Here is a 13,390-nt window from a genome sequence, read left to right on the forward strand (position 1 = left end):
ACACAGATGTAAACGGACAGAATCTTTAAACACCTCGACAGAGGAGACCCGGTCCAGGGCTCAATCCCCTGCCTACCTCAGGTTCTCCCCGCCTTCTGCACACTCGTGGTTCAGCTTGTCGGGAAGGCCGGACACAAAGTCCTTCAGGTGAGCCAGCTCCAGGGACGTCCAGACTTCCTCATCTGAGTACCGGCTGAACGGGTCCAGGTTCATGCGGAGGGAACCCGAGAACAAAACAGGGTCCTGTTTGGGGAGAAGACAGCAGATGGCAGGTGAGGCTCACGTCATGATGCCTACACCTGGAGCAAACAGGTGCAACGTGAACAGTTCTAACCAGAATCGCTCAAGATGGGGTTCCAGCGTTCCTTGGGATCACTATTTCTGGAGATGTTAGTAATTGGGGGAAAAGGTTTGGAAAACTCTGGGTTAAGTGAAATAAAATAAACTTCTTTTGGCAAGACTTCCCAGAGCTTCCAATACACGGAAACTTCTGGAAGGGAGAAGCAGCACGGGTAATTCCTAATCGTAAAGTACTGTGGATTCCTCCCTGTTCCCTGCCTCCTAAAGAGAATCTTAGAAGAAATTTTAGATAAAATAACAAGACAAGGCAACACATGAGGGAATCACACCTACAGCAATCAGCCTAGAAAATTCCTATTTCTTGCCTGGCTCTTGGAAGGCTTATTCCTGTCCTGAGTGGAGCCGGCAGGAGTGAAGGAATGATACCCGGTTAGTTCCCACTGTGATTTATATCCTAAGAGGAGATTCAATGGCAAAGAGACAGTATCATTTCAATGAAAATAATAAAGGAGGAATACATCTACATTTGTCCCGAACACATACACACATACATCATAGTGCGCCCCACTCCCGCCCTCGGTGCACCCAGACCCCACCTGCGGGATGATGGTGATCTTGAAGCGCAGATCATGTAGGCCAATCTTGGCAATGTTGATGTTGTCAACAATGATCTCCCCCTCAGCAGACTCATTGATCCGGAACAAGCCCAGGGTCAGGGACGACTTCCCAGCTCCCGTCCGCCCCACGATGCCAACCTGTGGGATAGGAAGGGCCCAGGGTGAGGTGAGGATGCTCGTGTCTGGGGGTTACCTCCCGCCTGCCCCCCACACAGGGCCCACATTTCAGGTGTCTGCCCTAAAGTCGTTCAGTCATCTGGCTGACCCGATGCCCACCATATTCCTCCCTGTCGGCAGCTTCCCAGGGACACTCCTCCAGGAGCTGTGTTGGCCAAGGGTCAAGGACTTCCTTCTCGGGGCGCCTTCCTTCTCAGTGGGTTAACTGTCTGCCTTCAGCTCAGGTCATGATCCCAGGGTCCTGAGATCGAGTCCCATGTCGGGCTCCCTGCTCAGTGGGGATCTGCCCCTCCCTCTCCCTCTGCCCCTTCCCCAGTTTGTGCACGTGAACTTTCTCTCTCTCTCAAATAAATAAATAAAATCTTAAATTAAAAAAAGGGCTTCCTTCTCTGTGCCTCCTCTTCTTATAAGTTAAAACGATATTCAGCTCTTTTGATAAGTTAGTACAGACCTCCAAAGGCGACAGGGCTCAAGGAGAAGGTATTTTCAATAAAGCCTTATTATTTTCAACTCTAAATAATGTTAATAATCAGGCATTTTCCCCCATACTGTTTTTCAATCCTTTGATGGTGAGTTTCTCATCCCGAGCTGTCAAAGTAGCTCAAAGATTCAAGCAGATACCCCTGCACACCCTCCCTCCATGCCAGCTGCAGAAGCAACAAGACGTTAGGGACAGGACCCGGTCTCCACTCATCCTCTCTTCAGGAAATGGGGCTCCCTGCTCAGTGGCCAATGACTGACATTCCTGACATCCAATTACAACTCTTGCCTTCTCATCTGGGCTCTTGAAAGGCAGGCCTCCTCCAGCCTCTAACAGAAATGTCACAGAGCTGAGTCTCATGATGGAACATAAGCCATACAACCTCAGCGAGAACACCACCTACTCTGTTCATCCCCTTGTTATAAGTTAGAGAAATTATCTCATGGGAATGGAACATTCTGAGCCTTGGGATAAGAATGGTTTAGCAAACACGTATGTTCAGAGATGAAAGAAACCCTGTCCTCTCCTCTGGCAGACAGCCAGGAAGACCCTTCGTCTGATTCCTGAGGAGGGTCTAAGGGTCTCAGAGGAATGACATCTTCCAGGAACAGCTTGGGACTAGGAATACATTCCAGAATTCTGACAACTTCACACGTTCACTGAGCCATCCCTAGTAGTGATGATGGCATCTTTCTATTCTCGAGGTGGCAAACTCGAATGCCTATAGGGGCCAAGTAGGCACATATGTGAGCTGGGGAGGGACCGGGTGAGCTGGGAGGCTCTCGTCTAGAAAGAACCAGGGAGGGAGTAAAAGCCCAGTGTTGTTAGATGTACTGATGTTTCAAGGAAAGCAGGAAATTGGGGCGCCTGGGTGGGCTCACTTGGTTAGGCATCCAATTCTTGATTTTGGCTCAGGTCATGATCACATAGGGTCATGAGCTCCAGCCTTGCATTGGGCTTCACACTGGGCATGGAGCCTGCTTAAGATGCTTTCTCTCTCCCTTTGCCCTTCCTACCACCATAAGCGTGCATGCTCACTCATTCAGAAAAAAAGAAAGAAGAAATGGATTTTTATATAAGACATACCATATTTCAGTATTTGCAACGCATTCAGATCTTTTTCAAAACGTACCTGCAGGCCTCATCTGGCTCCCCACTAACAGTATGCAATGCGGCTGGGAAACTCTAGCAGCTTCTACTTCCACAAGCCCCTCCCAGAAAAGGCCATGCTACCCCACGGAATTGGACGTTGATAAACTGAGGAAATGATGTGCCTGGTTATACCTGCCTGGTTGCAAGCGACGCCCTGCTATGAACGGTTAGGGGAAACGAGGTGCACCCACCTTTTCCCCTCCATCTATGGTGATGTTGATGTTTTTGAGAACCAAGTCCAGGTTTTCTCGGTAACGCAGGCCGTAGTCTCGGAATTCCACTCGGCCCACCTGAGGCCAGTCACTGGGCGGAGTCATCTCCTCCACTCGCCAGGGAGCCTGTGGGGGGGGGAGGGCAGGGTAAGGAATCTGAGGTCCGTCTCAGGAGCCTCAAGGCTACAGGTGAGCTGGCTACACATCCGCTCTGACCTCATCGCCCTCCTCTGGCTCCCTCTGCTCCCCACGAGGCTGCACTATTCCTCAAATGCACCTGCGTGCCCTGCTTCTGGGCCTCTGCACCCTGCCTGGAAGGCTCTTCCCCAAACTCCCCTCTGGGCATGCTCCCTCACGTGCTGCTGATCTCGGGGCTATTCAGCCCACCCCCTGGCTCTGTGCCCCCATCACCTCCCCTGCTCCATTCTCCCTTACACCACGTGGCACCTCCTAGCACTTGAGGTGTGCTTTCATTTGCTTATTCTGTTCTCCATGCCCCCTGGAATGTCCACTCTATGAGGACAGGTTCATTCACTGTTCACTGCCATACTCCAGGGCCCACAGCACACAGCAGGGACTCCACGAATATTTACGGACTGAACTGATCAATGAGTGGTCTTCTCTGGACAGACACAGGGGGAAAGGTGTTACTCCAAATGCCTCCTGTGTGTGGAGGGCACTATAAAAGGAATGGCTAATGCTTTCCAAGATCACTGTCACATGACCTCATTTAATCCACACTATAGTCCCATAAGTGGGGTCCTTGCACAGGAGGAAACTGACACAGAGAAGGTAAGTCACTTGCTCAGGATCACACAGCCCTTATTTCTGAAGGGCTTCTTAGCTCAGTTCAACATTTCCTTAGCGCTACAACTGGATGTGCTCTGGGCCAGGATTGGGGCTAGCTTAGGGGAAGCTGAGAAATGGAGAGGATGAAAGAGAGCTTTCATCCTTTCTCCCCCATAAACTTGCTATATTAATTTTTCTTTTTTTTTTTTTTACAACAAGCATATATCCCTTTTATAAATTTAGGTATATAAACGAAGGGAATAAGCTGTAAGAACACGGAGGGCACTGGAGAGAAGTGGATGGAACTTTCTAGCTAGAAAAATATATTCTATATAAACACATAAATATATATTTTTAGCAGTGGTAAGACCCTGAATGATCTTTACTTTCTTTTGTATTTTTCAAATATGTTCTTATTCTAAAAACATAAAAATAAACAATTAAAAGAAATAAAAACATGGTACTTTCTAAAAAATAAACTTCATTTCATATTTTAAATGATGAACTACATGGCAGGTGAATTAGATCTTAAAAGCTGCTGTAAAAAAAAAAAATTTGGTGCAGTGGGAAAACCCCTTGTGTAATACATACTTATTTCCACAGGGGGCGCTCACACCACTCTGAATAATGCTCTCTGATGAAGTGGGACCTGGTTCACCAGCGTGAGAGCGTTAAGGATGGGGCATAGCTCATCTCTGCAGATCCCTCAAGACAGTTTTGACCAGGCCCCTGGTCTCATTCCCAAGGGGCACTTTCTTGGGAGGCAGTGTGCCAATGGCACAGATGCAAAATCTGGGTGGGCCATTTACCAGCCATGTAATCTTGGGAAAGTAACATAACCTTGTTGTCTGTTTCCTCACCTGTAAAACAGGGCTCATGACAGAATGGGAGTTACGAGGCTACGGGAAGGCTGTATGAATTACTCCATGTCAATGTGTGCTACAGGGCCTGACACCCCTCCGAGGGCACAGTATGGGTCGCTATCATTACTGGTGGTGGGGGGGATAGTGGTGTCTCCCCAGGCATTATTGTCCTATGGTTATGATCACTACCATCGCTGCAGAAAAAGGCAGTTTCTGCCAATGCAGCGCTGAAGTCTGGACACTGGGGCCCTACTCCCAGCTGTGTGACCTTGGGTCAGCCATTGTCCCTCCCTTGGCCATCCTTTGCTCCATCTATAACATGGGGACATTGGTTGAATAACTTCAGGGCTCCCTAAACTTGGGTCAAATCCTTACCGCTGGCGTCATTTTTACAATATCCACGTACTAAGCCTCTTGTTAGTGACTTTCCATGCTTTGAATCATCTCATGGGTACTTAATTTTTAAACTTAAAAGAGGAAACGAGTGTCTCATTTTCCATAACAGAAGTCCCCCATACAAATACGTGACAAGTAACAGAAGACAATTCTTGCTGAAGAGGACGCCCGTCGAAGGCACACAGGTTATGGCTGTGTGGACTGTCCGGGTTAAGTTACACAGAAGAGGTCAGGAGAGGCCAGGCCGGGGGCTGGCTTTACCTCTTTCTCTGTTTCTGAATACTCCTTCAGCCTCTCCACCGCCACAATGTTGGTCTCCATCTCGGACGACATGCGAACCAGCCAGTTCAAGTACGTGGTCACCTGCGGGTGGAAGGGTCACATGGAGCTTCTAGAGTGAGCACAGGTTGCCTTATCTTAGGAAAGTAATTATGAATTATGGAATGTGTTAGGTAAGAAAGGTCCAGAAAACATCAACCTTACGTATCGCCATCACCCGGACGGGCTACACTGTACTGAGTAAGTAAACACATTTCAAAATAACCCCTGGGCCACATAAGTCATCAGAAAGGTCATCAGAAAATATTGCAAACTAGATGGTAAAGGGAAATACCATGTATTCAAATTTGGGTGACCAAGCTAAAGCCGTGACAGGAGGGAAAGTCATAGACAGATCTGCATTTTTCCTACAGCTGGAGGCATCCTGTTGGGTCTTCAAGGGGTTTCCTTGACTAATGGGGGAATCCTGGCCACGTGCCTCATCTCCCCCCCAGCGCCAGTGGGTCACCGGACTTCTCAAACGCCACTCAGCCCCCATCCGCTCCCCCAGCTCCTGCCCAGATTCAAAGTAAAGGTCCAAGAACCTGACGACTGACTCCCCCATGAAGAGAATTAGAAAATCCAGCTGAGAGCCCCACCTCTTACCTGCAGTGAGTATGACACGGACAGGCCCACCAAGCCGGCGCTGAGACTGTGCCTGGAGATCACGGCGAATAGGGCAGCGAACAGGACGATGCAGTTTCCTACACACTCCAGCCGCACAGCCAGCCACCTGTCCGCAGACACACAAGTGGACAGACAGACAGACAGACACACACACCTGGAGTCAGCTTTCCAGAGATCCGATTTCTGGTTCAAGTTGGGGGGGAAGGGGGCACTTTGCTAACTGCAGTAATTTCCCTTAGAGTTCCCGAGAAAGGCCTTCTCTGTCCGCTCACAGGGGAAGGGTGGCTAAAGGGACACGGCCTTGCTACTTCCTCATTAATCGGACAACCCCAGGGATTAAAACAGAGTTCTTCAGAATCCGACTTCCCAGGAAACTGGAGCTTGCCTTGTTAAGAACCAAGTTTTTCTCACTGGAAGCTTTAAAATATACCCATGTATACCCATCTTTAAAATGATGTCCTGGAAAATTCCTAAATACTAAGAAGTCATCAACTGTAAGAGGCACCACTGATTTAAAATAGCCTTCCCTTGGGGATGCCTAGCTGGTGATCTCATGAAGCCAGATCGGTGGAGCGTGCGACTCTTGATCTCGGGGTTGTGGGTTCGAGCTCCACACTGCGTGTAGAGATTACTTAAAATAACCTTCTCTTGGCAGGAAAGGGGGGGGAGGGAGAGAAATAAGCTACTATTTTCAACGTAGCTGTAATGTTTCCAGAGCCAGATCATCCTCCTTTAAGAAATGTTAAAATGTATTATTTTACCTTTTAAAGTATAAAAAGATATATTATTGGTTTAAAGCTAACTTCTGTAAGATATCCCATGGCATTAAGAATACTAACATTCTGAGGTATAAAGCAGTTTAGGGAAATGGGGATGTTGATCTTTTTGTCACTCTAGCCCTTAAGATCATGTGACTGGTCCTCCTGGGGGTGTGGCTTCTCCCAAAGGCAGAGCCAGATCTGACAAACTCTCTAAGAACTCTTCAGAGGAAGGCAGGGTCTCCGTCAATTCATGGTCTCCCTGCCTCATCTTACATTAGAGGGTTATATTGTGTATGACGGGCTGACGGCTGGGTAGGATGGGTCGCTTCCAGGGTGCTGTCACCCCCTCCCCAGAATTTTCTATCCCACGTCTCAAAACACGTATCAGGACTTGAGTGAAGAAGGTACCCTTTTAGGGATCAATCACACACTTTTCTGAATTTGATCAACAAGGAGCAAACTTCTGTCCCTTCTTTTTGGCTGATGCTATTCATCCAGTCATGATCTTTTGGGCACGGCAATTTCACGTGGGCCAACCTAAGACTGGGGAATGGCTTCCCGGGCTCATCACACGGGGGTGGGCGTGACCACCCCTCCGCCGAGAGCCAGGACACAAAAATACTGGCTGAGTCTGCCCGTCACAGATGAACTTGTATCTTCAGGACAACGGCTAATGGAGAGCTTCGGCAATATTTTCTGACTCCGGAACAACTTGGCCCCGGCCCTTACCCAACGCTCGGAGCTGCAGCGCTCCTGTCTGCTTTCGATGGTCATTCTGTCCTGTCCTCCCGCCAAGTCTAACCAGCCTGTGTGTGAGGGCCTGAGCCTGGCTTCACACGCTCCTCCTCCAGGGATGAGGGTGAAGCTCTTAGTCCTCCACCTCCCCCCACGGGGCCTCGTGCGCCCACCTGTTGGCCACGATGCTGGGGTAATAGGCCTTCTGGTTCTCGTCCACCTTCAGGTCACTCTGGCGGATGAAGCGCTCCTGCTCCTCGAAGGCGCGGATGATGCTGACGCCCAGCAGGGTCTCGTTGAAGTGCGAGTACACCGGGGAGCGGCTCACCGACTCGAGGCGCTTCAGCTGCCGCGACGAGGCCACGTAGAACCTCTGGGGGACAGAACGGAGTCGGCAAGGCCCCCGTGGCCGAGTCCCTGGGGCTGCGCCGGAGACAGCCTGGACCAGCACGTCACCTCCGGGAGGCGAAGCGCCGGGGCCGGGCTGCTCTTCGCGGGCAGCTGTGCTCACTGCATGCACAGGGGTGACAGCAGGGGCGGAACGGGGACAGCAGCAAAGGCACAACCGTGACAGGAACTGAGGCTCACGCAGAGCCCACCCTCCTAGCAGAATTGTTTTTAATTTTTTTTCCCCAAGATTTTATTTATTTATTTGAGAGAGAGAGAGAACGAGCAGTGGGGAGAGGGAGAGGGAGAAGGAGACTCACCGCTGAGCAGGGAGCCCGAGGCGGGACTCGCTCCCAGGACCCTGGGATCATGCCCCGAGCCGAAGGCAGACGCTTCACCGACTGAGCCAGCCGGGCGCCGCAGGCCTAGCATGGTTGTAAGTACTTTCACAGACATCGGCTCACTGAGCTCTCACCAGAGATCCAGCAGGCGCTCGCTCCTGCTGACGCTCAGTAAACCGAGGCACAGAGAAGCTCGCTGACCTCTCCCGAGGTCATGTCGCTACGAGCGGCCGAGCTGGGGCCTGGACTCGGACAGGCGGGCTGTGAGGGGCTAACCTGTGTGCTCTACAGCCTCCCCGAAGCCACTCACCTCCAGTGTTTTATGGCCCCAGTGGCGTGGCTTTCGGCACAGGTTTTGAGGACAACCAGGCCTCAGTTCAAACCCCGACTCCACCTGACGCCGTGGGCAGATGCCATCTGCTCTGCTCCTGCCCTAAGCAGGGCAGAAGGAACAAAAGCACCTCGCCCACTGGAAGCTTCGAAGAGCCATGAACAGAGGACAGCCTGGTCATCTGAGGACACAGTTCTTGTGGCCTTAGTCTCCCTATCAGTATCCCCATTCCAGACGTGCGCAGGATCCCACGTAACTGCAGCCACTCCACAAGCGGCAGAGGTAGACAGGTGAACAAGACCTGGAAACACAGGGTGGACAGCAACACGGCCTCCCCGCCTCCCAGAGCCGTTCTGGGGCAGAGACCTCCCACAGAGAGCAGGAAACCTAACAGGGGTTCTGAGGTCAGCAGCTTCTTTCTGGACGGCAGTGCACGCGGTAATCTGAACCCACACTTGGGCGGCCTCCTGGGCCCCAGCAACTCTGTAAGCTAACCCAGGACTACGCCAACCCGGGCAGCCCCAGGACGGTGGCTCTGCCAGTCCCCGAGGACAGGTCAGGTGACCTCTCACTGCCGTGAACAAACCGGTCGCCTCGGCCCTGCGGGATGTGCCGTGTTACCCTCAGCCGTGACACCGCCTCTCCTAGGCTTTCTTGCTAAGCATCCCGGATGGAAGTCATTCCCAAGAGCTTGCCCTGCTCAACGCACTCCACTTCTCATGCGCTCAGAATTGCATTTACTATACAAAGCTAACCTGAGACGTATTTGTGTTTAAACTCAGGTTTGTTTGTTTTTTTTTTTTTTAAATAACTATTAGCTTCCCTTTTAAACTCCATTCCAGGAGACATAATCCACCCCCCAGACTCACCTTACTCTTTCAGAGACCAAGTGCCCAGTGCTCGTGAATAAAAATAATGCTCAACACGCACCTGCCTGAGCCACTCAGCGGGCTGTGAGCTAAGGTACCCGGACCTGTGGCTGGGAGGTTATCATGGAGGCCAAAATACTCCCCAAAGCAGAAATGCCTCCTTCCGGCAACAAGGAAGCCCCAACACAACTCCACGTCGTCTTACCTCTTGCATCACCTTTATATAAAAATGACTTGCTTGTGAATTAAAACAGTAAGGGATACCCATTTAAAAATTTGGGGGGATGATATAGATGGAAAGATTAAATAAAAACTAAATTACGGGGGTGCCAGGTGGTGCCGTCAGTTAAGTGTACAACTCTTGGTTTCGACTCAGGTCATGATCTTTGGGTCCCTGGGATCGAGCCCCAGATGGGGCTCGGTGCTGAGGGCAGAGTCTGGCTGGGATTCTCTCTCCCTCTGCCCCTCCCTCCCAGTCTCTCTCTAAAATAAATAAATAAATCTTTTTTAAAAATTACATTATGTCTATTATTCTGACATAAGCACTAAGATTATGACTACATAAGACTGAGATTATTAGAATCTCAGTGTACAACCTTTAGATCTTTTCTGAGGAAAGAAAACATATGTACATCTAAAACCCACTTTTTAATCAAGATAGAACATACATTTCCATCACACTGGAAAATGTACCAAATCTTCACAGCGTGATGAATTTTACATTTATTTACAACTGCACACCCACTACCTGACCAAAATCTAGAACATCTCCAGCATCCCAGAAAATTCTTGCATCCTCTGGGTCAAAACTCCCAAGCTGTTTCTAGTTTAGGGCTACCACAAACCAAGACGCTAAGAGCATTCTAGCACCTTTTTTTTTGTCCTGGATGTATTCTCTCATTCCTTTTGCATATACATTGAGAGGAGACTGCTGGGCTGTAGAATAAGGGTATATTTAGTTAAAAACCATTAAAGAAAACCACAAGCAGGGCACCGGGGTGGCTCAGTTAGTTAGGTGTCCGGCTCTTGGTTTTGGCTCAGGTCATGATCTCGAGGTTGTGGGATCGAGCCCCGCATCAGGCTCCACGCTCAGTGGGGGAGTCTGCTTGAGATTCTCTCTCCCTCTCTCTCTCCCTCTGCCTCTCCCCCCACTTGCATACTCTAATAGATAAATAAATCTTTAAAAAATAAAAATAAAAAAATTTAAAAACCCAAATTCTCTCATAAACCCAACCCTTATTTTCCTTTCGCTGCTTCCCTTCCCAGCCATGCACATGCGCATTGTGTTTGCTTAGAAATATTAACAATGCATATACAACAGGATCCTTTGCTGAACTGTCTTTGTTTTTTAAAAATAAAACCGGTGGTATTACAACAGCGTCTCCCTCATCGTCCCCGTTAACGGACGGCAGACCCGGCCACGCAATGGCTGCACATGGGCTCCAGGTGTCCTGCTGCGGCAGCTACGTGAGTCGCCGCTAACATAGCGTGTGGCTTGTTTTGTTCTTTTGACTTGGGCCCCTCAGGGAAATGTACGGCCAGGGTACAAACATGGGTCATATTTTCAGTAAATGCAGGACGAGTTTCCAAAAAAGCTGGTACCAGTTTAAGGAGAACACAACGAGGGCACGAGAACCAGACCCACTCACTCTGGTTCCACCTGTGTTCATGCTCGCCAGCCACTGGGCCGCAGCGTGCTGGAGTCTGGGGGCTGGCCGGCTGGACCAAGGCCTCCAGGCCCCACGTGAGCAGCCACAGCGCAGCTTGATATAGGGGGCACTTCGCGGTTCTCACTCTTACTTTGTGCTGCAGTCATTGGGTTCCCATCTAATTTGCTGTCCCCCACCAGGAACTGTGCTGCAGCTAAGCTTTTCAGGGCAAGAAGGGGCAGGGCAGCACCGTGGTCACCAACACAAGCTTTAGGATCAGACAGATGTGAGTTCGCACTCCCAGCTCTGCCACCAAGGCCTTAACACGCCCACCTACAGCTGCAAGCACAGTTTATGCTTCAGTAACCTAAGGGACCATGAGGACTCAGCTGTCACACACTCCCTTGCTCTGTTCCCCATCCTTGGTCCTCTTTTCTGAACTACAGATTGATGGCTGGAGCTCCAGCAGCCATCTTGGGCCATGAGATCAACTTAAGAATGAAGTCTTATACAAAGATGGGAGGACAAAAAAAAAGCAGCGATGGAGTCCAGGATATTAACAGACTTGTGGAAATGCTATACCAGCCCTGAATGGCCCACCTCTACATTTCTACCATGAGAGAGAGAGACAAACATCTATCCTGTTTAAGGTGCTGTTATTCACATCTCCACTTTCTGCAGGGGGCTTAGGACCTAAAAGTTTTCTGAGAACTCTCTTAATTTTAATAATCAATTTTACTAACAGTATTATTATAAATTATTAATACTATTATAATGAATTATAGCTCCGCTCCCTTTGATAGGTAGTTAAACCTGACAAAAACAAATTGAAGCCTCCTCCAGCAAATCCCCAACAGCTCCGCACTAGGGAAACGGCCAGATGAAATGACCCCTTAACTCACATAGAAGTAGCGTACACAGCAGGGCCCCTCCTGCACACCGAGACCCCACCTCTCACCTGGACGAAGAAGTAGATGAGGCCCAGCGGCGGGATGATGATGGCAGCGATGGGGGTGGCCAGCAGGATGATGATGCAGGCGCCAATGACGCTGAACAGGGAGCCCATGAACATCTTGATGACCTGCGGGATCATGGAGTCCACCGTGTCCAGCTCCTTGGAGAAGCGGTTCACCAGGTTCCCGCTGGGGGTCCGCTCGAAGAAGCTCATGGGCGACCGGAGGACGTTCTGTAGCAGGTCCACGTGCAGGCGGCGGGAAGCGAAGATCCCCCCAATGGACACCGCCATGGAGTAGCCGAACACCGAGATACCTACAAATACTCTCAAGGTAAACACCACGATGGGACAAGGGCCAAGCTGGGGGCGGGGGGGTGGGCGGGGAGCAGCCATGTGGATGCAACAGGCCTGGACTCTCAGCTTCTAAGAATGATGATGAGGAGGAAGAGGAGGACAGTAGTGGCTATTACTTACTAAGGACTCACTACATATTAGACACTATGCAAGAGTGTTACATGAATCTACGTCTCACACTGACTCTGTATAAATCCTCTTAGCACCCCTTTTACAGAGAGAACAACACTCGTCAAGACAGGTGAACTCCTTTGCCCTCCAGAGAGTCAGCCAATCGGAAGCAGAGCTAGGGTTCCGACCCAGGCAGCCTGCTCCAAGGTCATGCTCTGAATCTGTGTACCACACTCCTCTAGACCAGTGCCATGCAAAGAACTTTCTGTGATGACGCCAGCGTTCTGTATCTACGCAGTCCTGTGTGGTAGCCTCTAGGCAGCTGGGGCTACCGAGCACTTAAAAGGTGGCTAGTGGCTACCAGAGTGGACAGCTCAGGTCCTAGAACAGATGCTGCTGCTGTGTGAGCCCAGGTAAACATCACACCCTCCCTGTGCCCCACCTTCCCGCAGTGACAGCTCGAGGCCAGTCCTTTGCCCTGTGGTTAGGGATTAAGAAATAGAAGAAATCCATGTCTGCTCTTCTGGAGATGATGAGACATCTGTGGCTCCCCCACACCACCCACAGCAGGGCACCTGTTCTTTGCAAAGATTTCACAGGGATGGAGAGATTTAACTCAAGGAAGCAGAGGCTAAAACGGTGGGCTCTGAAGCCAACAGGGCCAAATCCCGTCTTTGCAACCTACCAGCTGTGCGACCTTCCCACAAGTCACTCAGCCTCTCTGCACCCCAGTTTATCTGTGAGATGGGGACAATGACACTTAGCTTATAGCACAGTCCAACGTAAAGGGCAACGTGCTTAGTGCACAGAAAGTACTCAACAATATCAGATACACGTGTTTATGTCTATCCTTACGTATCAGACACTGAATGTACGTAGGTATGTATAGATGCCCGCTGTTTCACGAGCACCTGGACACACAGCTCACGTACCGTGTAGCACAGTGATTACGAGCACGGGCTCCT

At 50.2% G+C, this 13,390-nt stretch overlaps 1 protein-coding gene across 10 annotated transcripts in view; it reads right to left on the bottom strand.

Annotated features, from left to right (window-relative positions):
* Positions 1-13,390, bottom strand: part of ABCC1 (ATP binding cassette subfamily C member 1) — a 130,730-nt gene that overhangs the window by 3,375 nt on the left and 113,965 nt on the right. For all 10 annotated transcript variants that reach the window (XM_040635277.1, XM_040635280.1, XM_040635278.1 and 7 more), the window contains 7 exons: positions 11,964-12,274; positions 7,602-7,801; positions 5,912-6,038; positions 5,249-5,350; positions 2,919-3,065; positions 897-1,055; positions 77-243 (listed from right to left, as the gene is read on the bottom strand). In XM_040635277.1, the coding sequence (XP_040491211.1) occupies positions 77-243; positions 897-1,055; positions 2,919-3,065; positions 5,249-5,350; positions 5,912-6,038; positions 7,602-7,801; positions 11,964-12,274 (1,213 nt within the window). The remainder of the gene's footprint in view (positions 1-76; positions 244-896; positions 1,056-2,918; positions 3,066-5,248; positions 5,351-5,911; positions 6,039-7,601; positions 7,802-11,963; positions 12,275-13,390) is intronic.

Source organism: Ursus maritimus, unplaced genomic scaffold (genome assembly GCF_017311325.1).
Source record: "Ursus maritimus isolate PB19 unplaced genomic scaffold, ASM1731132v1 scaffold_2, whole genome shotgun sequence".
In the NCBI taxonomy this organism is placed as follows: Eukaryota; Metazoa; Chordata; class Mammalia; order Carnivora; family Ursidae; genus Ursus; species Ursus maritimus.